At 43.0% G+C, this 25,681-nt stretch overlaps 2 protein-coding genes across 6 annotated transcripts; one reads left to right on the top strand and one right to left on the bottom strand.

Moving 5' to 3' along the window:
- The first annotated feature begins 718 nt into the window (after nucleotides 1-718).
- rdh14b (retinol dehydrogenase 14b) lies at nucleotides 719-2,668 on the top strand. The gene is made up of 2 exons (XM_084030298.1): nucleotides 719-1,256; nucleotides 1,773-2,668. The coding sequence occupies exons 1-2, from the start codon at nucleotides 903-905 to the stop codon at nucleotides 2,424-2,426; spliced, it is 1,008 nt and encodes a 335-aa protein (XP_083886424.1). The 5' UTR covers nucleotides 719-902; the 3' UTR covers nucleotides 2,427-2,668.
- A 1,279-nt stretch (nucleotides 2,669-3,947) lies between these two features.
- On the bottom strand, nucleotides 3,948-25,438 carry LOC311026475 (brain-enriched guanylate kinase-associated protein). Of its 5 annotated transcripts, none has more exons than XM_084030052.1 (7): nucleotides 25,260-25,436; nucleotides 16,281-16,485; nucleotides 13,983-14,144; nucleotides 12,653-12,719; nucleotides 11,007-11,114; nucleotides 10,693-10,773; nucleotides 3,950-6,412 (listed from the first exon to the last, which is right to left on the bottom strand). In XM_084030052.1, exons 2-7 carry the CDS (start codon nucleotides 16,376-16,378, stop codon nucleotides 5,000-5,002), a joined length of 1,929 nt encoding a protein of 642 aa, XP_083886178.1. In that variant the 5' UTR covers nucleotides 16,379-16,485; nucleotides 25,260-25,436; the 3' UTR covers nucleotides 3,950-4,999. The 5 variants fall into 5 exon arrangements, with proteins under 5 accessions (XP_083886180.1, XP_083886181.1, XP_083886179.1 ...); XM_084030051.1 differs by lacking the exon at nucleotides 25,260-25,436 and adding an exon at nucleotides 24,885-25,003; XM_084030054.1 differs by lacking the exon at nucleotides 16,281-16,485 and having other exon boundaries at nucleotides 3,948-6,412; nucleotides 25,260-25,438.
- Nucleotides 25,439-25,681: the final 243 nt, after the last annotated feature.

Here is a 25,681-nt window from a genome sequence, read left to right as displayed (position 1 = left end):
CAACTGGAACCGAAGCGAGCTAAGAGGAAGTGTCGACAGCCTCTCCGACTGTGATCCTTTCTGTCTGTTAGTCTCCAACGTGGGAGTGACGCCCTCAGACAACAGACCTGACACGGATAATAATAATAATAATAATAATAATAATAATAATAATAATAATAATAATAATAATAATAATAATCATAATATGACTCGGTCATTAATCATGACAGTTAATAAATCCCAATTTCTCCTTTGCAACGAACAAAAAAACATTTAGAGTTGCTTTAATGGGTTCACAGAAGGAGATTGTAGGTGAAAAGTAGGATGCATAAAACACATTAAAACATGTCAATTAAAAAAGTCCAGAGTTAGTTACGGAAGAGCGAATGGTCTGTATTAACTGGTGAATTTCTGTGCTAATTGACTTGATTTATTTTACCTAAAATGTTGGGTGTTTACTTTTTCAAATGGTACGCCATTTCCATTACACGAACTGACTTAGTCACCCTGGAGATGGTTACGAATATTAGCCCATTAGACCCCTTGCTGGCCCTGTTTATGTGTCCATGCGCCATCTCGTGGTCACACACGCGCACACACACACCGGAAGTCGAAAGTGAACTTCGCTAGCTAGCTTAATTAGCCTGCTAGCATTAGCTACGTGCGTCGCTGCTTTGCGACCGTTGGACTGCGAGTCGAGCCGTTTCTTTCTAGTCCACTTGTTTAACGTATGTCGATTTTACAAAACTACACATTTTGTGATACAAGATACCCATACTATATAGCGCAACGCTGCGCGTCAAGTTGCGCGATTTGTGCGCGAAGTATTTCCGGGGTTATTTCATAACTTGGACACATTACGTACCTTGTTACCGAGAAAGTTCCGTCCCATTGCTGACCTGCCGGCGGTCCCCGGTTTGATGTCCACCGCGGTGATAGTTGCCGCTGTTGTCGGTGGTGGGATACTGCTCCTACTGCGCCGTCTGTTTCCCCGACAGAAAGCTATGAAACTGCTCCAGTATCCATCCGACACAATGCGAGGAAAGACGGTCATCGTGACCGGGTCTAACAGCGGGATAGGGAAGGCCCTGGCCGGGGAGCTTCTGAAGCTCAATGCCCGGGTCATCATGGCGTGTCGGGACCAGCGGAGCACGGAGGAGGCGGCTCAGGACATCAAGAACCAAGCGGGACCAGGGCAAGGCGAGGTGGTCATCAAACACCTGGACCTCGCTTCTCTCGGATCAGTGCGAACATTTTGTGAGGAAATTCAAAGGGTAAATTGAAATGATTAGGCTACACGGGGAAGTTAGCCACCGTTTGTTTTCAGCGGAACGAGTTTAGATGTTTAAATGACTGAGGTCTAGTTGGTTCCAGCTATTGTCACGTACAATACAAAGGAGGACGTTACAGGCAACGTTACTTTATCTGCTAGGGGGGCTGTCCTTGGTGCTGAACCGCAGCAAACGCTCGACCCACTGTTAATAGACACCTGTTGGGTTTTAGGCATGATCAATAAATGTTGAGCTAGAAATTTTGGTCCCCTGGCAGAATATTGATTAGTAAACCTTTTTGGGGGGGTTATGTGTGATCAAGATGCACTTTCAGCCACTTAAACTGAGCCAAAATCCTTTGGATGATTAATTCTTGTATTAATACACATTTATATAACTTTATATTTAAAATGCAAAGATTAATTTCATTTATTTGTAAAGCTATTTAAGTAGTTTATGTAAGGTTTTAAGTTGAAATTGTTGGGACTTAAAATGATTTTAATTTCTCTCATTCTTTAGGAGGAATCTAGGATTGATGTGCTCATCAACAACGCAGGACTCTACCAGTGTCCCTACACAAAGACAGAGGACGGGTTTGAGATGCAGCTAGGTGTGAATCACCTGGGTCACTTCCTCCTCACCCACCTCCTGCTGGACCTCCTGAAGGCCTCAGCTCCCAGCCGCATCGTCGTGGTTTCCTCGAAGCTTTACAAGTACGGCCACATCAAATTTGAAGACCTAAATAGTGAAAATAACTACGATAAGGCCTTCTGCTACAGTCAGAGCAAGTTGGCCAATCTGTTGTTCACGCTGGAGCTGGCTCGCCAGCTGGAGGGAACGGGGGTCACAGTCAACGCTCTCACCCCGGGGATCGTGAGGACCAGACTGGGCAGGCATGTTCAAATCCCTTTCCTGGCAAAGCCGCTGTTCTACCTCGCCTCACAGGCCTTTTTCAAGAGTCCATTGGAGGGGGCCCAGACTCCTCTCTATCTGGCCTGTTCTCCAGAGGTGGAGGGAGTGTCGGGGAAGTGTTTTGCTAACTGTGAGGAGGAAGAGCTGATGGCCAAAGCCACAGATGACCAGGCAGCCAAGAAACTGTGGGACCTAAGCAGGAGGATGGTTGGGCTCGCTAACGGAACAGAATCGTGTCCTGTGGATGGACAAAATACTTAATCTCTTGCAGCCCCACAGACACTGGCCTGCACGAGATGGCTTGTGAAAAGACCGTGCCACATTAATCATTAATCGAATGACCTAATGTGCCAATGAAGTGTGTACATTTATGAATTTAAAAAAAAAGTTTAAAGTGAATGAAGATGCATTGCTGTGTGAAATGATCTCTCTGAAGTCTTCATGACCATGTGTACATGTAAAAAGCCAATTAAAAAACTGTTGCATGGCCAAGAAATCTATGTTCTCCAGATATTTAGCTTAGGACATCTTCAATGCCATAACCCGTTTCTTGTTTACACAGCATTTAAGAAATCAGCTTACTGCAGAAAGATGTAACCCAGCTACTTAAGGGCATGTGGTCTACAAGAACATTCACATTAAGATTTCTTTTTTTCTTCCTGGAAAGACGCTCAGGAAACGCGCTAAGTGGGCACACATGACACCTAACAGTCTTTTCCTGTCAAAACTACTTTCAAATCAACAGTGAAGGCAAACCAGCAAACCTGGTCTGTCTTGGTATATGGATACAAAACCTAGATAGCAGCTTGCTCTCTTCCTTATCTTTCTTTAAAGCAGCAGTGATCAAGACCAAACCCGTCTCCTCGTGCAGGACCAAACTGAGGTGTCTCCTTCTCCATTGTGAGGTCGAATTATTGGTTGTGCTGTGCAAATCCTCAGAATAGTATATCCACTAGTGGTTCAGTTATTGTACCTGATTGCTAAATATGTGCACGCCTTAGCATGCATTATGCAGTGTAAGAAAAACAAAGAAGAGGAGGTACGGGCCAGCTGTTAATCTAGATTCCCTCTGCTGATGTGTTTGAAGTGTAAATGTGTTCTGCTGTGTCTGGAGGAGACTTAACAATAAGGTTGACAATGCAGATCAGTGAGACGCTGCTGCACAGTGGCTCCCTCCTGTGGATGCATCATGTAAATCCTCTCTGACCTCAGCAGGAAGGAGGTAGAATTGTAAATACAATGTGCGATTCAGATGCATAGAATAAATGTAAGACCATTTCTGAGATGACTGTCCATTACAGTATGTGATAATAAAACACCTTATTGTAATATATTGACCTAAAAAGAGTTTAAAGGAATACTTTACCCACAAAATAACCATCTGTATATCACTCAGTTACCCCAAAGACTTCACAAAAGCTGAATTTACTGTAGGGATATCTTTTAGCTTTATATTGTGAGGTGTTATTTTGTCCACACTGTGTATATGCAGTGCCAGCCTGACACTTGGAACATGCAGTGGAAGAGCAATTACGGCCGTATGTTGAACCATCATTAAGTGTTATTTAGTATGTTTAATGTCACAATAACAGCAATAAAAATATTTCAATACAGTATTAACTCGATGACTTCTTTGAAAACACAAATAAACCTCCTTTCTGTTTTGCGTTTGCTGGTCTTGGCAAAAATCAGTGATAAGAGTGATAAAGCAGGGCTTTAGTGACTCAGCAGGCACGCACCACGTCTGCAGCAATGTGAGTCTGAATGATGAAGGGGTCTCCCTCGAAGTTCAACCACTCGACCTGCAGCAGACATGTAATTATCTTAAAACAACAACAACCGTTCACGCGGCTATACTTGAAAGTACATTTCAAATCCCTGCACAGCCACATTTACACATTAGAGTAAGGCTTTGGCAGCGTATATGTATAACTTGTGCTTTATTAGGCGAACAAAACAACCAAAGAATATAATCATGCAATGCTGTCAAAGAAACAGGGTTACAGTGACTTGATGGGGTTGTGGGCATCCAAATCTGAGGTAGAATGGGGGGCGGGAAAATCTCTCCTTGGGATAGAGAAGAGCCAAAGAATAAAATAATACTGACTGCTAAGCAAGATCTCAAAACGTTCCATCAATAACAACATAACACACCCACTGATACTGTCAAATTCAATCAACAGAAGAAAAACGAAATGTATGTTTCCCATTTAAGTGATTCATTGATTTTGTTGCCTTCCTATGTTCAACATTAACATTTAAAGCTTCACAAGGCCAACACTGTTTCAGTCCATTAAAAATAATGACTGAATCCATGTGCAGTTTATACGGCCATCAATTCTCAATTAAAATACCTCTCTGAGTTTTCAAATATAGGGTTGGCAGTTTTTAATTTATATACAAGGTCCAGGTCTATCAAGAAGTTTTGCATTCGGGTTTGATTGTTTTGAATGTAACAGCTACATACAAAATATATCACTCAATTTTTTAGTAATAAGTATATATTTATACATCTGTCATTTGAATACATACACATTCTTATACATTTTTACGGGCGACTTGAGCTCCTCTCCTCATGTTCGGCCCACATCCAACTCTTAACGTGGCTTACTTGCTCAGGACAATTGTAGTGTAAATGTTGCCATCCATTGCCATACGATCAAAGCAAAAATAATCAGCAAAAGTTACATCTTTCTGATACTGACTTATTCAGCCACAGGTCGCTTATTCAAACCATTTTCCCTCAAAATGATCGTGCTAACCGGAGGTGTAGCTCGACAGACTAGCCTTGTGTCTAGCGTCCTATCAAAGAATAAACCTGATTATAAAGTCCTTCAGTTTAGAAGTGTTCCATAAAGTTGGGCCTTGGTCAGACTGTCCTTCCTGGAAAGTCCCAAGGAGCTGAATTTTTGGTTGTACGGAGGAGGAGGGGGTGGGGGCGGTGGTGGCGACTGGCTTGCCTGTGCAGGCAGGCTGTGCATTTCCACTTGGTAGTGCTGCAGTTCTGCAGCCATCTCCAGGGACCTCTGGTTCAGAGACTCGGTAGAGCTGTTGGGGCTGGGGTCTACATAATCCGTGCTCTGGCCACCAGCTGCCACGTTGCCCTCCCTGTCTTTGGAGCTCCCTGAGTGGTAGAGGCTGTGCTCCGACTCCTGGCTGTCCTCGGCTCGGTACAGGAGGCCTTGGCTATGAGCCTGCCGCAGCCCTGGGCTGCATTCGGGGCTGGGGCTTGCAGCTACCCACACCGGGTCTCCGACACCCACTGCATGGTGGTAATAGTCGGCCCCCTCCTGGAAGCTGCTGTAGAGCGGGCCGAGTCGGATCTTGGAAGGCCGCACGGAGAAGTGCTGTTCTGAGAAGCTGTAAGGTGAGGCCCGGCCTGGGCTGCGGTACGTGTGGGCAGTCAGGTCCTCCACGCTAAGTTGTCTCCACCGACCAATGAGCTCCTCCTCCTCGGGGGCAAACGTGCTGCCCCGACGACTGTCTCCGTAGGCAACACTTGGGGATGAAGAGGGAGGGAGCGGCTCATATGGCTCGCTGAAACAGGAGGACATGGTGCGGCTGTAGACAGGCGAGCTGCCGTTCTGGTGGTGGCTCAGCTCCGTCTGCTGGAAGGGGTGCGCATTGACAAAGCTTCTTGGACTGTCCCTCTCCCAAGATGAGTCACTCTTTCTCTCATAGTCCCCTGCGTCCCTCCACTCCATGTAGAGGGAATGGTGGTGCGGGGAGGAGGCTGCACTGCTGGGTGGGCCATTGCCTTTGTCTTCTGAACCCCCGCCACTGAAGCTGGAGTAGGAGCTGGACCCTGCACCCAGTGTAGCAGGGAACTTAGCAAAGTGCTCCTGGGAGAAGCCGGCCGTCAACCCCACCGAGCCTTCCTCCGGGTTGCTGTCGGTGGAGATTTGGTGCCCGTACAGCTGCTTCCTCTGACCGTGGAGATCCATGCTGGGCCGCCGCTCGCGGTGCCGGTCATCAGGGCAGTACAGGGCCGTGTCACTACTGTACAGGTCAGATTTGTAGGCCGCGCGGAGCCCAAGCCGCCCTCCTGGTCCTAAGGTCTCCAAGATAAAAGCATGGTCCTGAGTTTGGGGGCTGGGGGAGCGGGAGGCCTGGCTGCTGCTACAGGCCTCGTCCGGCTTCTCCAGCACTTTGCCAATGAGAGAGGCGGGCACAGAATCGGGGTAGGTGTGGCAAAGAGGAGACTCCTCCATATGCATGGTCAGTCGCTCCTGAAAATCAGCCGGCAGCTACAAGTGTCAGAGAAAAGACAAGGGCGAGAAAATACATGTGATATAAGTGTTGCTGCATCAACAGATGGAGCCGTACTGTAGCATGAAATCATCTTCCCGACTGATACTTGTGTGAGGAGGGTCTGGCGTAATGCAACATTTACAGGCTTTGAATTTCTATTCTTTTTAGAGTAAATCGTTTCTTGAACACTGAACACTCCATTGCACTACAAAAGACTACTGTCACTATAATCAGAAGGTCTTCCAGGCTGTCCACATTAAAAGGCGTGTCAGACGGTGTGACAATTGTGTAAGTCTATTGCATCTCACACTGAGTGATAGGTCTAATAAAATCTTGGGTCTAAATCCGTGTCAGACTCTACCATATCAATTTGCCCGATTGCCAGATTGTGAAATTAATGTGTGGTGAATTGTAGCACGACAACGCAAATGGAATATAATATATGGAAACAGAGACGTGTCATGAAAACGCAACCCTGCAAGCTTTCAAAAAGCACTTGCTGGATATTATTCATTTCAAGTAAATATCATATTCACATATGTGAGTGCTCCGACAGGCATATTTCTATTTGTTTCTCGTTGTTAGATTATTTTCAATAGAAAACACTAAATGCACATGTCTTGGGCCTGGTTTCTTTGTTGTTCAGTTAGTTGCTTTTGTATTTTTTGCATCGATTATTAAAAGCTGGAGGGGTTTTTTTCCCTCTATTTCACCACCATCGTTTTTTCAAAACCACCAGAGGGCAGTAGTCATTTAGACTGGACAATGCAGACTTTTTAGGTACAGGGTACACTCTGCGGTTACAGTGATATGTTGAAAATATCAGTAAGAACATCAGTTAGTTGTTTGGGATGTGTTCAAGGATCAAGGATATTGTCAGGCCCAGCAACTCATATTCTCATCTGGGGGGATACGGACAGGGGCCGGTCCTCCGGGGGCGGGGCAGACTTGACAGCTAACTCTTTGTTGAGGAGATAAAAGCCAGCATGAAAGGTTTTTCCGTGCAGCATGGCCTCACAAATGAGAGGGGTGCTCCTCCTTTTGGAGCCTTGACATTCTGGATCGCCTGCCGCAGATCTTTAGTACTGGTTGGTGTTGAGGTCTCTCACCAGTCTCTTGATGCCTCCTCCTTGCCTCCTTGATACCAGCTTTCACGCTTACTATGGCAATGCTCTGTGCTTCCTTGTCACCTGACCAAAAGTCAGGTTTTTCGATCTGGTGCTGCACTTAATCCATCATTGTACTTTTTTCAGTGTTGACGTGTGTATTTTTGTCTAATCTAAACTGCTTGTAATACAAGCATGTCTCTGCATTTCAACAATGGTTCTGAGTAAAAGGAATTGTCTTATTTTAGCAAAAAAAAATTTTTGGGACCTAGTTAAAACGGCTAATAAAATTCAGTCAAAAACGACTCCCACGTCTGTTTTAATTTCCTTGGACCGGCTTAGCAAACACCCCTGTCTTTCCCTTTCTGTTTTTTCTGTTTTCTGCTCATTTATTTAAAAAATATTACTCGTTAATAAAATGTTAATATCGTGAGACGGTTAAAAAGGAGCATTAAAAGAACTGGGGTTGTCTGGTGAAACAGAGATATATCATTTTGTGTTATCAGCATTGGTATTTGACATTATGGTGACTAATTATGTTGCCCAGAGAGAGCATGTATAAGGAAAAAAATAATAGGATCTAAAAGGATTCCTAGAGGAACACCGCAATTAAATGTCTGTAAAGTCGCCTAAACTGACAAAAAAAACGTCTTTCTGACATGAACGAGCAAAACCAGTCGAGCACTACCCCAGAGAGACCTACCCACATCTCGAGGCGATTGATTGAAATGTTTTGATCAATGCTATCAAACGCAGCACTCCAATCTAATAAAAAGACGACAGCCACACTGTTTGAATCAGTTGCAATTCTCAGGTAATTACCATCAATAAAACAGTTTCAGTGCTACGGCTTGTCTGATAGTCGGACTGTAGTCTAATGTATTATTATTATTCAGGTGATCATGTAGCTCAAATAAAATCTTATCTTACAATCCCTTACTTAATCTACCTGATCTGACTGGAATAATTGTGTTTGTGTCATTTTTCATTTTCAGACAAGAGCCGTAACAAAATACACAAATATATTTGAAAATGAAGGCAAACCGACATTCTATTTTGAACATTTCTCAATAAAAAAAAACCCTCCATTTACTATCTGTGCTTCTCCATAGCAACAAGAATTAAGCCCACCGCAGCACATCATCAACAGGAATCTAGTCAGTTGTTCCTAATTGGCAATGAGAGGCGAGCTAATTATAACTTTGTAGATAGAGGAGAGGCTAACATGGGAAGACATTTTTATCATAACAGTTTTACTACGACTCGAACCAAACTAAATGCCACTAATACTGTCCACACATTTGTCATTCGGGCTTGTTTGGAACAGGATCACAAATAGCATTTATGTGGCATTTCTTTCAATTCAATGCTTTTCTACCCTCTGTGTGGTTGTTTTGCAGCAAAAACAAACGACTGGAGCACTTCAGTAGGCGCTGAAGAGCCACTGCACTCCTCAAAATGCTGCAGCACCATTCATCAATATGCTTTCGATTAGCTCCCACCCACAGCAGACTGGGGTACATATAGAGTGCATGTATAGCCTCTGACCCTCATTATGTTTGGCAGAAAGCCCTGCATATCAGCTTTTCACTCTATAACGGACCCTAGACTGTGTGCAGCAAGGTTGTGTATGTGTTTGTGTGTAGGGGAATATTTCATGACTCTTACGCAACCAAATGCAGTTCGCATTGATATTTCCATTCAACCATATGGGTAAAAACGTGGCGAGGCATTGTTTAACCACGTGGACACTTTAAAAGCCACCCTTGTCAAATGGACGAGGCACAAGGCCCAAGGCTGATGCAGCAGAAAGTGGCACCAAGCTCGATACCCACATGCATCTCGTTTCACAAGCAACAGTTAGGATAGCATGATGAGGCTGCGGTGTAGTGTTTGCTCTTTGAACAGCTAGCTGTCCCTCACAGTTTCTGCACAATTGGTCTTGAAGTAGTTTCTGCACTCCATGTTTAATTGTTCTCACAAAATGACACGATTGCTAAACCTGGTGCAGGATAATTACACTCTGACTTAGCTGCATATTGAGTGACAAGAGGAGAAGGACTTCCTCCTGTCTCACTGATCAGTGCAAACAGACTTTTGCTACTGCTACTTTTCATATCAAAGTCTGCGTATAATATTAATTCATTTCCAAAATAATTTATCCTGAATTAGAGAAAAGGTGGATTTTACTTTGTGTTTGCATATCTGGAAAAGTAACTAGTAGCTTCGTTAGCAGAGTAAAAATAGAGTATAAAGTTGTATTACAGTTGTATTGTAGTACAGTACTTGAGTAAATGTACTTAGTTACTTTCCATCCATGGTTTTTGTTGGTAATTTGTACAAAAAATATGTCTTGTTTGGCATACAATAAGCTCATATGTAAGAAGAAAAGATGTATTCAACGAAAAACAAAGATTTTAAATAACCTTTAAACTTAAAAAAGGAACAGCGACTGTTGAATTTGCCTTGAAATACTAATAATAAGTAATATAATAATAATGACATCAATAAACAACGTTGCAATAATCTTATAGTCAAAAGAAATGAGCACACCAATGTCTCACTTTTTATTCTTCATTGATTGTAAATATAATACATAGTATTATAATATGATTTTTCATTCTTAGATGACCACATAGAGTAAATCATGGCTTTCACAGCACGATTACTGTTTCTAAGGTAAATTATCATATTTTTAGGTTACCTTTTCTCAGGTAGTATGTTAAACTAAATTTTCCAGCCCTCTTTCACTTCTCTCAGTTGGCCAGAGAACAGCTTTACCTCTCTAATCTCTGGCCTTCCTGCAGCGACCTACAGCCGTCACCGCTCCAACCAAGTCCCGTCTCTTATCTCTCCTGCCTCACAAAGGGCAAGATGACTTTCCGTTAAAGTCGAGACAGCACTTATATTGCTCGTCTTCATGTCATGAGCTGAAACTTCATCTTAGCGCCGCTAAAGAAACACCTCCCTCACATCTCCTCTTCCTTCACAAATCACTGTCTTTTGTCCAAATCTTTTCCTTCATATCCGGCTAACATTACTCAAAGAATTCAGCGCAAAATGAAATGTGCATTGATCAATCGTGTAAACACCACACAACAACAATACGATTTTGAGCTTTCTCACAAGACACAACGTCTATGAAGGACATATAAGAGTGTAGGACTCACCTCAGAGAGCTGCGCCCTGTAAAGAGACTTGTTGCACTGGAGCAGCTGAGCAGCCAGATTACAGTCCTTCCTGTACATGTCCTGTGGCGAAACGAACATTTAAGGATAAATATTCACTAGCGTTGATGAGTATTTTCATCTGATTTGCACTGATTATTCCGACTGTTTATAGTTGCAATCAAAAAAAGTCTTGTGAAAGTCTCTTGTCTAATTATGACAATTAAGCAATTTTCGTTCAAGGCTGGTAAACAAGGTGGAGCTATTAATACGCTTGATTTGATTCTCTGAAGACGAGAAAGTAACAAGGCTCTTACATTGTCTTCTCGTAGCTTCTCAATGGTGAGCTTTGCCTCCATCAGGTGGTTGTTGAGGACAATGATCTCCCTGCTCAACGCTCGCTTCTCGTCGTCGTGGTGCTGAGTCTGATAACGAGAGAGCCATTTGTAAAAATGACCCGCATGGAAAGGAGACTCACAGATTTAGAGACTTATTTTTTTGAACATTGGAGTTTTCTGTTTAAACAACAGTCATCAAAGCACTCGGTTTTACAATCTTTTAATTGATCACGTTCATTACAGTAATGAACAAAGTAACTGAACACATGCTTTGATGACTTTGTAACTTTTTTTCTCCCAATGAAACAGGATTCACTGACTTAAGATTCATTCAATTAAACACAAACCCAATCTGTTAAATGATACACTAATCAACCAAGTAAACTCACAAAATCTCACATAAGCTTTTAAAGAGCAGCTTTAAAACGTCTCTCCATGAAAGCCGAAATCCTGTCATGTTTCACATAAACGGGATCTTTTCTTTATTTTCTCCTCCTGAGATTTTCATAACAGACTTGTTACTTAAGATTTACTGCATTTAAGGGGAATTATTGATATTCTTATTAATATGAACCCTGTTTCTAGTGTACACTAAAATCACAATATGTAACTTCACACAGCGAGAGTGGCATCAAGAGATACTGTAGTGGATTTTTCCCCCCCGTTACTACGGTAACCAAGAAACCATGACGTCAGTTAACTGAGCACTTCACAGAAGTACATTTTCTCCTCTTGTTGGCAGATGAAGACAGTGTTTGAGGTCATTATTATACGTCAGCCGCAACAAAGATGACGTGCAAAAGTTTTGCCTCCTCTCTCCTGCTTCTCCTCCATTGGACATTGTAGCTAAACACGTAGCAGCATGCTCAAAGTGTATTGCTGTGTTTATCCGTCTTGTAATTACAGTCCCTAGTTGTGCGGGGCCACGGGGTCAGATGGGTTTGTGGCACCTCTGGCGTAAACACGCTTTCCGATTACAGAGAGACTTACTCAGCACCTCTCTCATCCTCCAGGAGGGAAGACGTGACATGAATTAATAGCAGCTGCTGAGGACGTGTCATGAGAATAAAAAATAAATAAAAAGCTGTTTGCATTTCTTTTAAATGGCATTTTTTTTTCTTGTCACAAAAAGACGAGTGACCCTCAGCTCCTTATTGCCCTGATAACTAACTGCTGTCACGATTGTAGTCACGACGTGAAGATTATTATCTCGTGCTGTGACGAACCCATTCGCCGAGCGTTTTTGTTCAGCCGTCTATTCAACGGCAACGACACCTGATTGTCATACAGTGTTCTCGAGCAGGCTAGTTAATTGTATCTTTCCACCGGCCAAAAGCAACGTCTGACAAATGAAGTGAGGTGCAACGTACTGGGGAACAATGGGTTTGCTATCACTCTGCCATTGGAGGGAGGACAGCCAATTGTAATAGGCCATAATTAACGTCAGTGGTACCAACAGCGGGGCATATTCATATTCAAATTGACTCTCCGAATGTTCTGCACCATGTCTCAACCCAGTGACTTGCTGAGGCACTTCTCTTTATTCTGTGTCTACAGGTACTTAAGTGGGAATTCATATGCATGCACACACACACACACACACACACACACACATGGACACCTACATTTCTGTGGATCTTTTCTTCCAGATCTTGGTTGATCCTCTGCAGTGCCGAGTAGCTGCTTTGTATTCTAAACGACACAATAAACGACATTGCTCACTTGCAGATAAGAGTTTGTACGTAGCAGGTGGAGACTTCTCCAAACTGAAAAATAAGCATATCAGCAGTTTCAGCAGTAGACAAGCCAGAGCTGAACCGCACGGTTTCACTTTACAGCACTTGTGAGTCGTTTTCACATCTCACTGATGTGACGATTAAGTGAGTGTTTTACTCTGTTATTTGTGATCCAGAAGGATACAAGAAGAATACAACTGTGTGAATTCCAACCTGGGATTCACTCGAGATGAGAAGAAATCATTTACACACATTTTTTCTTACTTTTCTCTACAGGTGACACTATTTGGTTCCAGTGTGCACAATAATTAACTGGATGTTAAACTGTATTTCAAGGGGTCACAAGCCTAAAAAAGACTGGGACCACTGTGTAATAAATATGTCGAGCTGCAATCAACACTTAGCAAAAAGGATCCCGCAGGTAACAGATAATAATAAAACATAATACAGTTTTATAAATCACCCAAATAATAAACAGCCCTGCACAATTTGTTTCATTCACAGAAACTCAAGTACCAAGGAATGGTACCTGTCTAGGACAGCGGTTATTTTGATAATGTTTTAATTATTACAGTTACACAATTGTATAGTTTGGTTCTAATTATAACGAGACATCATTACGTCTCTTTAGATGACTGATTAGCAACATCTTGTTTGTGCTTGTTAACAGAGATTCTTAGCAACAAGAAAATAACTACATACTATCCTTATTATTGAGGCTTTGCAGGCCTGCTCCTTAACCTCCAAAGCAACACTGGCTATCTTAAGATACCCATGGGTCAATATTGAGTTATGAAAGTCCAATGCAGCACGTCATGGTATATAAATGGAGTTTAAAAAAAAAAAGGATTTATAGCTTTAATATCTCATCTCACTGGATCAATGTAACCTTTAACTGTGGTCCTTTTTGGATAGGATTGTTTTGGTTGCTGTTTGCACATATGCGACTGAGCTATCTTTGTTATTATGTCCCATGTCTGTCCATGTTTTCCCTCTCAGGTTTCTCTAAAAATAGCAATTTCAGTCTAAATGAGATCATTTTTGACAAAAACTCAACTCCTAAAACCTCCAACCTTGTGTGGAGCCTTTTCCTTTCCCTACTTTCCTCGATATTATATATTATTATTATAACATTATAATTAAGTACCATTTTGAGGCTCTTGTTTGTGATCTGAGCACTTACTTCCACTGCCATGTTGTACAGGATGCACGCGCCTACCTGCGCAGTTTATCAGTGAACTTGTCCAGCTCCTCCTGCGCTCGCCGCAGCTCCGTCTCCAGGTACTGCCGCGTGGAGTCGAACTCGCTCTGCAGCAGCTCCAGTTTGTGTGTCGTGTAGGAAAGCCTCTTCCGTAAGTCTTCCTTCTGTTCCAGCAAAGAGCTGCACACACACACACACACGCACACACACACACACACACACACAGCAGATGATTGTGCTCAGGGCATATTGTGCAGGAAACAAGCTTGTAACTTGGGTATATGTTTATCTTAATGGGCTTATAAGGGTCTACATATCTTTTTAATGCAACCCCTGAGCGGCCATGCAGTGGTGATGAGGACATCATGAGAGGGTGATAAAAGCAGAAAAGTTGTGTGAGAAAGTGCTTTGTATGAAGAAAACATGGGACCAAAACAGAGATCTCTAATTAAGAACCCAGGTGGGGGTAAGCAAGGATATAGAGTTTTTTTTTTTTTTAATCAAAGTCTTTTGGGCATTCGATCTCTGTTTCAGCATTAAAGATCATCACAGAAACCCAATCATCAGCTGGAAAAAAAAAAAGAGCGGGTGTAATCGGTAATGAAATATGAGCCAATGAACTGTAATACATCACACGAATGGACTGTGAAGGCTCAGATTTACGGAACAACGATACCCCCCCACATGTAATTCAGCCAGACAGCACAATGATGACTATTTTCAGAGCATGTGCATTACCTGGGATTCAATCTAATAAAAGGGCAAGTGTGAGTGGGAAAAGAGGAAATGTCGGTTGCCGTGATGGATCTGAGCGTGCACGGCTGGGCTTAATGGACCCTGTATTGACGGACAGATGGAGGAAGGAGGGTAATGACTCTATCTGCAGCCGGATAACGGATAGCAGAGTGGATGGAGATGTGGTCACGTCGCTCTTTTCACTTCCTCTCTTTGTCTCTCTTTTAACAAGATCATAGACACAGAAGATGGGAATTGAGAAAAATATCAGGGACAGGCCTGCTTTCAATGTTTCCAGGTCACTAAGTGGAGGTATCATCCCGTTTTTAGCTCATTAATGCATACATTATGCAGGATAAGAACTACAGTTGATAAAACTTAATATCACCTAAATCAAAATTTTAGTGACATTTTTGTCATATAACACACTTTAGCTGGATTATTCATTTTGAACGGACACGCAATACAAATAAGGTATTACCGATATGAATTGACTCACAGACACACCAGTAGAATATTATGGGTTTTTCACATATATACTGTATAGAGTTGCATGCCTTGGCTTTTGTTTGTTTTCTCTTGGCTTTATAGATGATAGAAATGATCCATACTGGGCCGGGAACCTTGCCGGTTGAATAAAAATATGTTCATTAACTCGTTCACATAGAACATAGATTTCTTCCTACTGACGTATGCATTTTCTCAGAGACAGAGTCCAAGACTTTTTGGCTACAAGTCTTCATATCCAAAGGACAAATGTTCAATTTGTTACCTAAAAACTACTGACATGAGCATTTTGTGATCTGGTGCTCCATTACTCAGGTATGACTAAGTTTAGGTTAATACATTTTAATTGGCTTGTGTCACTGGTACTTTTCCGTCCTTTAAGTTATTTGTTTTTTACTCAACCAAAATGTACTTTTGCTTCCAGTACAGCTCTGTAGCAAGATATGTTCAAATAATGCTCCACTCACCACTAATTACAGTCCTATAATAGACTAAAGGATGTTAGTTTAGAAGGAAGTAGTTTAGAATTGATAATTTCCCGCTGGATCTGGATCGTTGTTTATTTTTCAGGTGGTTGCCTCGATTTATGTGAAATCTGCTGCATCTACAAACAAGTCAGTGAGTAAAACAATACCTGCCTACAAAGTGATTCAATGAGTGTCTCAGCTGACTGGAGGGCATTTCAGTGCTACATTACCCAGCAAACCCACACACACACACATACACATACACCTCCTGCTTCTGTTTGATTGGCAGGTATTCCCAGGGCAATACAGGTGTTTGTTGTTTGATAGAGGATGAGTTTACGTGAAGTAGCTCAAGGGATGAAAAATCCCCCATTAGTGACCTCCTCTGTGAACGGGAGCTGAGTCAGACATAATGAGTGCTTTCACTTCGGCAAGATGAGATGACGAGGCAGCATGACTCCTGGGCTCGGAGAGGCGGGATGAGGCTGCGTTAGCACCATCGGGAGGCGAAAGGAGACACCCCGTGGGTGGATGAGCGGACAAACAGATACAAAAAAAAAAAACGAGGACGGATGGAAAAGATGGCGTCTGAGAATTACTCTCTTACCTCTTTTTCGGATGTTTGCCGCCATTTCGGGGGACTTTTAAGGCGGTTTTGCCAATGTATATCTTTTTCATGGTTTGTCTGTGTTCCTTCCCTCTCATGTGTTTATAGGGGTTGACCACAGGGAGCCGTCATGTGTGTTAGTTTCCCAAAGGAGACCGGCTAAGTGTGGCCTGCAGAGTTACTGAGTGCTCTATCTGTGTTGACCCTGCCAAACAAAGCAAACACACATATTTGAAACTATTAGAACCTAGAAGAAACTGATGATCCTGCTTGAAGGACAAAGTCGATTTCCCAGTGATAGCTATTTAAACATTTTCCACAGTTTTGTCCTTGACAGGAATGCCAAAGCAAGCTTAAAGCGCACTAAATTCAGAGTAACAGCCCATTGCAAAGCTCTTAAAAAGGTTCAAATCCACTGTTGTAGCTTTGGGGAAATTTGTATTGTTTTTTTAATGTGTCATACTGGGTTGTGAAAATCAAAGTATCTCAGACATCGGTGGTAAATGCAAAGCTTTGTAAAGTACTTAAACACATAAAGAACATAAAGCAAGGGCTTCTTTCTCAACAATCAAATGAGGACAAATCTACTGAGGGAGAAGCAGGAAACATTCACAGGTTGCACCTTGCATTTCATGGAGGTAAAATGAAAACTTATTGCCAACAAGCTAGCATAACATTGGACCAAGGGATTTCAGAAGCATAGTTCATTTTCATGACTAAATAAGCAATAATCAAAAAGTCTAAAAAAAGGCTATTATCTGTTAAATTCCCTCATTGGCATCATAAATAAACAACCCTGTCATCTACCTTTCATCATATTTTACTCCGTTTAGAGGTTTCTTCTTTAAACCAGTGAAAATGAGCACAGAGGAAACACATTAAAACAGAAATCTCATGTGCAAAGACTAAAACGGGTCTAAATTTAGCAGAAAAGAAAGTGTATTTATCGGTTTCGTGCTGGGTTTGTGTTCTCGCTGGACACGAGTCTGTTTCGTATCACTGGCGCTTGATGAAAGGCATTTGTGACAAGCAGACTTATCAGTAAAAAACAAACATCCCTCTAACCCTTTTGCAGACTTCATCTCTTATGTGTCCAAACACAAAGGACATGAACTGACACATCCGCCCGGAATGAAAAGAGTCTGACAAGGCCGACGCACTGAAGCTTCTTTTCTAAATGTTTCTACTGTCCCCTCAAATCACAGGTGCGGCTTGTCAGCCTGCAGACGAATAGTGCACGTCATTAGACGAGACGGCACGTCAAAACTTGATCAAAGCTCCTCTGATCCGAGCAATGGACCGTCCACTCGGAAAGGAAGCGGTGGCAGGCTGCACGTGACTGCGGCGGAGGGTACAGCTGAGGAAAAGCGCCACGTTTGGGATGTTGTATCACGCACGAGTAAAAACCTGATGACATACAGTGGAGAAACATGATGATACACTGACACCCAGTTGTTGGGGGGTGATTTATGCTGCTGGCTGAGGAGGCAGCCAGGGAGACATACACTCCTCCAGATGGTGACAGCTCACCGCCACCACTGGAGCCTTCACTCCAGCTGCTCCCCTCTGAGTCATAGCACGCCGTCTCTGGATATGTGTGTGTGTGTACGTGTCTGGAAGATGTGAAGAGTGTGATCGTGTTTTCTGTGCGTGTATGAGCCGGTTTTCGTACGTATAGACACATACGTGCAGTATTCATGCATCTATACGTCTCTGCACCTGTATGTGTTTGTTGTGTTTGTGTGCTGCAGCATCATTCGTGCCCGTTCAATCCCCTATTTCAAGGATTTAAATAACAGCCTCTATCGTGAAAGTCAGGGGGGAAAAAGGACAGCTGCCGGCAACACATCTCAGGCCACGTCAGGTGTCCTCTATCAAACTGCCAACACACAACAACTCTCACTCCCTCCCTCATTCGCTCGTTCCCTTCTCCTTCCTTTTTGCCCAAACCTCCTCACACTGCAGCAAAAAAGCGTAGACGGAGCTCGTTCAGATGCCTGCCACCCACTCGTGCCATGCTGACATTTGAGAGGAACTCAGAGCATTGAAAAGAAGAGGAAGGGGAGTGGCGGAGGAGGAGGATGACATTAAAGTTCGGGAAATGGGGAAGAGGGAAAAAGCGTTTTGGAAGGTGGGGGGGACCAGAGGGAACCGTGGGGGAGCCGGAGTAGTTGCGATTTAGTCAAAGAGAGGAAAGAGAAGCCAATGACAAAATTAGAGAGGAAAAGCAAACAGAGTGTGGGTGTGAAGTCTCCAGTGGAAATGATAATTTCCCGTTCTCCTTCCTCTTCTCTTTCTACCTTGCAGATGGACCGTCTCTCAGGGAGAAGCCCTTATAAGAGGCCCAGCATAAAGCGAGGGGAACCCGGGCGGCTGACTCATCCAGCAGCAGCAGAGGAAGGAGGCAATAAGATTGTCTTAATGCCCCGTATGCTTTCAGATTAACAAGGTAGCTAACCTGCAGCAGTCCCTCAGCCTCAATACGTGTAAAGTATGACTCAGCCACCTTCCTCGGCGTAGGGGACTATTCTGTGAGCATGTGTGGGTTTATGTCTGCTGTCTGTCCAGCATTGATTAACTCGGGAGCAGACAACTAAGTAGTTACGCACCAACTACCAACATCATTAGCAGCAGCAGGGGATAATGACCCGCCGAATGGATTTCATGTGCTACTGATGGCACTCGGCACAGGGGAGTGCGTTATCACAACAACCGTCACAAGAGGATTTTAGGATGAGCGGAAGAGATGATGGCGGCTGCTGAGCTCCAAATACAAACACAAAAATATACACAGTTCCACATCACTCTTCTGAAACCCCAAAAAAGTCAACACGGAGAACAGATTGAGTCCGACGTCAACACCAGCGCAGTGGTAATTTAGACTGAACACGGCACGGCATTAAAAATCTAAATGGGTTTCGCTACATTTACTAAAAAGGAATACGGGATTGGATGTTTGAAAAAACGATCGTAGTTGTTAGAACGCCGTTTTGAGGGACTTCTAGTTCCCATTTCAAATATTTACTCTCCCAGCACAAGAGGAGGCATGCGCCAATGCAGCACTGGCAACCACCATTTTTTAAAAACCTGTTCACCATGTAAATGTTGGACAACACAAAACACAAACAACAGCTTGTAACACAAAGACCAACCAGTCCAGTTAACTCCTTCATGAGCACACACTCACCGAGCTAGCCCTGCAAAGTTAACTCAAAGGCTAACCCAGTGGCATTAAAGCTAAGCCAGGACCGTTAGCACAAATGCTAATGCAGCGATGTTAATACTAAAACCAATCCAGTATTACAAAGCACAGTGACTCAGCCGAAGAAGCTGAACTCAGAAATTGCAACTTTTTTGCTTGTGTTTATAAGATTGTGGCATGAAACGGAGTTGTTTATTTATTTTTTTAATCACAAAAAAAGCTAAGACAGCTTGTTGCAAATGTAGCCGTGAGCTAGCAGCGTTCCTGTTGTCAGTAATGCAGACTCTCAGTCCTGATGAATATCTCCTACATAAAAAAAAAGAGAAAAAATAATAGTTTTACTATGGAGTCGTTTTCCAGCAAGATCATATTAGAAAACGAATTTTAAAATGTTTTTTTTCAATATTCAAAATATACACAATTAAAGATGGTAAAACCAAAGATACTGAGCACTATGAATGAGTGAAATTAATTCTAAATGTCAAAGCTTCAGTTTACTAATTAGTTTAAATCTAAAAATCTAAATCTTCAGATTGCATGCCAACATAAATATGTATAACACAATTTAAAAATGCTTGAATTGTCTCTCAAAAGTGTTTTTCATAAATAATTCAAGTTGAAATAAATATAAGTTTGGAGTAAAGCAAAGGCAGGAAAACCCCTCAAGCCATAAGAGCACACACACACACACACACACACACACACACACACACACTAAAATGAAACAGACGCACACAGGCACATGCTGTTCTACAAAAAACAGCGTCTGCCTCTAGATGAGAAAATCATGTTCCAGTGCCAGTAAATCCTACTGAGAGCTGTCCTTGCAAAGCCACTGAGATCTGCTCTTCTTCCCACATCCTCACTCCGAAACTTCGTCTCAAACCTCTCATTCAACATGAAAACCAAGTTTCCTTGTGATTACTGTGTTCCAAACCAGTGACTCTGAATTGCTTTAGCATAAAAATGCCCCCCACCCCCCCTCCATAAAGCAGAGGATGAAAAAAACACTCTGAACAAACTGTCCACTCCTTTTATCAATTTTTGCTTGAACAATCACTTTCTTAATAAAAGAGGTTAATAAAACGTTGTGGCATACACAAAATAAGGCCAGCGTTTGCAATCTTTCAGCCACAACAAACAGGAGATGGGACGACGAAGCACAAGCAGCTTTTTCAAAAGGCTTCAGCTCATTAAAAATAGAACGGACACAAACACACCTATGTGTGGGCGCACACACACACACACACACACACACACACACACACACGTACAAGACACACCGCCCACCATCACAACATTTGTTTACAAGTGTTGCTCGAGTGGACAGGTAGCGATTAGATACAACAAAGGAAGCACCTCTGTGAATCTGCGAGGCTTCAATGTACCACTCTGTGTTGCCATGCATGTCTCCCTGCGTGTGTGTGTCCAAGAGCATTTGCCTCTTATGCACATATAGCGGGCGGCTCGGATGTACTTACGGGTCCATCCATGACTCAAGAGGCGGCCTAAAGAGCTTCAACTCACTGGATGCATGAATGGAGCTTTTACCAAAAAAAGAGAGACTATACTGAGAAAATACAGAAAGCAATATAGCACTAACAGCTTTCCAGCATAGAGGCAATAATGCAGTGTGGCATATAAAAAAAGATGTGAAATATGTGTCCTCCAGTTTGAGGTCATTACAGGCAAACCTGCCTCACAGTTTGATATATTCCTCATTCGGAAGTTCACTGTGATATAACATTTAAAAAAATGTTCACATGCTCGCACGCCACATCTAGTATTTCTCACGCAGACTTATTTTACGAAAATAGTTCACCGAAATGTGTTTCTGAAAACATTTTATGCAAGAAATAAGCTATGCAGTTGCTCATTCTGTCCTTTTTTTAGATCGACAACGGTCAGTTTAAAAGATTTTCGAGAGCTTGCGGGCGGCGGCGCCGTCTCTTGAAACTCGCCGCGACACGAAGGCATTGCACAGCTTCACATAGACAATGAATGGGAAGCGTGGAAATAACACTGCCTGTGGACACGTACCTCCAGCCAAAATCTCACGCTGAACTAAGTTTAAAAACTCGAGAGCCCTGTGCAACATATGCAAAGACTCAATTTTGAGGGGTGGCGCGAGTGTTGCAAATTTGCACTACTGTTTTACTGTTCTATTTAAAAATAAATGGCTTCCATTTGCTGTATTCATTCATGTTTTACAAAGGGAGTCAGGCCTTACCACAATGATGGTCTTTTTTTTTTTTAAACACACTGGTATTGGTACTCGGTATCGGCCGATACCCACAGCACGAGTATTGGAATCGGTATCGGGAGGGGAAAATGGTATCGGAACATCTCTAATTACGGACATTGTTGATGACTTTTCTCCACTTGTACATCTCCACTGTTACGTCCAAGCATTTTAGCTAAATGCATTTTTCCAGAGTGGCTGCAGCTCAGCTAAAGTATCACTTTAAAATTAATTAAATCAGTGTCATGTTCTCTTATATCAGGAAGGAGCTGACTTATCACATACTGTAGATTACTATGTAACTCTTCAATTCCAGTCAAAAAAACTTGAGCTATGGCAGCAGCTATATGCGGCAAATCCATTAACATGGCCGACTGCTTCACCATCACAAGGAATAAATCTGACCTGGAAGATCTGACCGCTGGTGCTGAAGAGGGCAAAGGGGAGGAGGAATAATGGGGTTGAGATGATAAGACACACTCAATAACCCCAGAGGAGCTGTCAGTGCTTCCACCACAGAAAGAGAGAGAGACCTCGACACAGAGCAGGAGAGAGGCTGACTGTTCACGCCACAGAGGATAGAGGAGCGCATTAGTCTGTTAGACCAACACTGCACTTAAGCAGATCAAAACTAACCTCTAGCCTCTTCAGACCAGTCTCTCTCCCACACCACTTCCATACGCAATAAACGTCTGCTATTGCTCTCGTGTATCATCACTTCAACTCTAATAAAAGTGATTCAAACGCTGCCTAATTCATCTGGGATGATATAGTGGTTAAAGTATTTCATATTTCTGGTTTGAATAAAATGTAAACATGACAAAGTTATTATTATTAGTTAGTATTTCGCAGTGACTTCATGGAGTCTGAGCGGATTGCCTGGACAACAAAATTCAAGCAACGTACCACCACCTGCTGTTTTTACATTTAGTGTTTTATTTGAACAAACAAGATATGACGTGTTTAATAGTGAGTTTTAGAGGTGCTAGTAGTCAGATTTCATTATTTTCAGGCCAGGCTAGCTGGTTCAACCAAGCCTTTATGTATTAATACAAATATGAAATATTTGGATAAGCCCCTTGAGATGCACCATCTCGTTATCGAGGGGGTTCAGAAAAAATGCTTTATGCTAAGAGAACCATCTCCTGGCTGTAGCTTCATAATCAATAGACAAATGTGAACGTGGTATTGATTGTCTTGTTGAACTCTCAGCAAGAATGAGTGAATGAGCATAATTAAAAAAATGGCAAAAAAAAATCTGTCAAAGGAAAGACTTGAAACGCATGCAGATGCTTCCATACAGGCCAGGACGCATCACTGAATGCTTTAGAGAAAGTCATGTGAAGGATGGGCCTTGGGCTCCGTCGCCAGATCTCAACCCAACTGAACACCTATAGGAGCTATTAAAATGAATGTAATATGATGAAACGCTATATTCAAGAATTTAACTTTGCAAATTGTGAAGCACCATTTGATAATGTTTCAACTTATGTGTTGTTGAAATTTAATAAACACTTTTATTTGTATTTTCTCGACGTATAATGACTATACCATTCTAAATGTATATCCACTTTACCTGAGTCTTGTTATTCACGATCTTAAATCCCTTAAAACAATGTCAAACTTTTGTTTTCTTGCCACCCAAGGACCTAACTTCATCATCACTTCTGCCACTCAACCTGGCAGAGAAGCCGTCACTTTTATTTTATTGTAGGGGTGCCATTCTCATTTCTAAAACAGACTGTTTTTTGACATTTGCTTGAATACTCACTGACATCACTTTAAAAAAAACTCTTCAAAACTTTAAATCTGTTTATCTGAGCGATGTCTCCTCTGCTGTGGCGCTCCCTGCTGTGCTGTATCTCCATGTAAAATTTGCATCTCTGTCTCTGCCACAGGGCCCCGGCCAAGGCAGGGACAAATATTGCGAAAGCGAAAGAGAGAGAGCAAGCGAGGGGATGAGATTTCAGTACATTTCATCACTTGGAAGGCGTCTTGGAGATGAGATGTGGGGGGTGGAGGTGGGGGTGGGTGGGATGTAGATGTAGGGTCAGACTCTCCGGTAGATCGAGCTTCCTGTTTAGCCTCGTCACAGTGTCTTAAGAGGCCACAGGTGACCTTGTTTCCTATTCAGCACAGAGCGAGGAGAGAAGACACAGGACTACCTCCTCTTATCTCAGCATAACTGCTATAATTAAATTAAGGCTGTGACACAGAGGTGAGGACAATTGATGTCTGGTTTTGGCGAAACACGTCGGATTAATTACCATCATCGGCTGGTTAAACGGCTTTTGAAAACGTAATAATACCATCGGTAATCGAACACAAAAGGGAAAGCTCGGAATCCATTTCCATCAGCGCCGGATTAATAATGGTTCATTAGTAATAGTAACAATTACAACGTGTCGACTGTAGGACAGTGAGGTGAAAGGAAGGGAGGGGAGGGAGAAACTGCAAAAAGAAGCAGATCCTTTCCTGCATGTCGCCATGTTTGCTTTGCCGCTTTCATTTCCGTGTAATGCAACTTTAATCAGAAAAGTGGGTGAGCACTTCTGATTTTGTAATGAGTTTGTTCGAATCTGTTACCGCAGGCATGTGAAGCCATCGGTTCAGTTATCAGCGAGGCTTTGTGTGAACATTTGAGACTGCCAGGTTTATTTCAATACATAAAAGTCATCGACTAGAGCTACTATTGCTTAGTTGCTCATAGTGTTACAGCAGCGCTGCCATGCAGAGTAATTAATCAGTGCTATAGGTGCATTCCGACAGGTGTTTGAAATCAGGCAGAAGCAGACGTATAAGAGTCAACGATGGCTTTACTACCGTACCATAACACATCCAAGACTAATTCAAAAAGAAAGATCTTTTACAGTTATGGCACATACGCTGCAGTGAATTTCCAAGCCAAGAGATTCCCTGCACACAACCACCAGCCTTGTTCTGCAAAAGCAACACCCTTTTATCTTTGTCAAACTATCGGGGAAGCAGATCATTCCTAACGCCACTGCATCAACACAAAGAGTGCACAAACTGACACTGCGAGCGCAGCCACATCACATACAGATGAGCACACACGCGCGCACATTCACACGTACTCACACCGACACAAACCGAGCCAGCCTTGTAATCCAAATCAAAGATGCAAACGGTGAAGCAGTACCTTCCGCTCGCGCAGAGCTTCATCCTGGAGACCGAGAGATAAAAAATCCTGCCGCCTGAGCCTTGCTGGGGAAACGGAGAAACCCCCCCCTACTATGTGCTATCAGGATTGGTTTACCCAGCTCTCCCTTAAAGCCCAGAGAAATCCCAACACATGCACACCACCCCGCCACCACCATGCCACTCTCACAGCAGCAGCAGCAGCTGAGCCAGGGGGGAAGAGGGAGTGAGGGAGAGAGACTGTGCAAGAGTGGAAAGACAGAGAGGAAGAGTGGGAGGGAAGAAGCTTAAAGGAAGAAGACAGGGAGAAAGCGGGGGCGTGATGATGGAGCGCCAAAAGATATGTGCAGAGAGACGGAGAGAGGAAGAAGCTTACGTGATAGCGTCTATGTTGTTCATCTCGTCGTCGGGCACCTAAAGGAAATAACAGCACGTAAGTGGAGGGGACCCATGAAACTGGCCCAGGAGCTGCCAAGTAGAGCATCGCTGCAGCACAAACAGAAACAAAACATACATATTCAGCAGGCACGCTCTCTGTTTCCCCCCTCTGTTTTTGTTTATTTCTTCCCCTCTCCTCCCTTCCCTGCTCCCTCATTCGCTCCTAAGCCTCTGCTCCATCCCTGCACGAGAAAGCCCTCATCAGGCTGCCCGCATCTGCGTTTACTTGAGGTGAGAAGAGAACAATCATATCATATAGCAAAAGTGTGAGAGGAGAGATTGAGCCAGCAAGGGGAAGGAAGCAAAGAAGGAGGGGGGGGGGAGTGCGGAAGGAGAGTGGAAACCTCCATTGCAGCCAGA

This window comes from Eutrigla gurnardus, assembly GCF_963514095.1.
Source record: "Eutrigla gurnardus genome assembly, chromosome: 16".
Lineage (NCBI taxonomy): Eukaryota > Metazoa > Chordata > Actinopteri > Perciformes > Triglidae > Eutrigla > Eutrigla gurnardus.
This window is presented reverse-complemented; position numbering and strand designations above follow the sequence as displayed.

What these genes read in the sequence shown, in the direction of transcription:
- rdh14b (XM_084030298.1), top strand. Translation starts at nt 903, where the DNA reads ATGTCCACCGCGGTGATAGTTGCCGCTGTTGTCGGTGGTGGGATACTG. An exon ending in TTTGTGAGGAAATTCAAAGG is followed by an intron (nt 1,257 to 1,772) that starts GTAAATTGAAAT and finishes CTCATTCTTTAG; the next exon opens with GAGGAATCTAGGATTGATGT.
- LOC311026475 (XM_084030052.1), bottom strand. Translation starts at nt 16,378, where the DNA reads ATGAGAGGGAAGGAACACAGACAAACCATGAAAAAGATATACATTGGC. An exon ending in TTCACTGATAAACTGCGCAG is followed by an intron (nt 12,720 to 13,982) that starts GTAGGCGCGTGC and finishes TGTGTCGTTTAG; the next exon opens with AATACAAAGCAGCTACTCGG. An exon ending in AAGAAAAGATCCACAGAAAT is followed by an intron (nt 11,115 to 12,652) that starts GTAGGTGTCCAT and finishes TCTCGTTATCAG; the next exon opens with ACTCAGCACCACGACGACGA.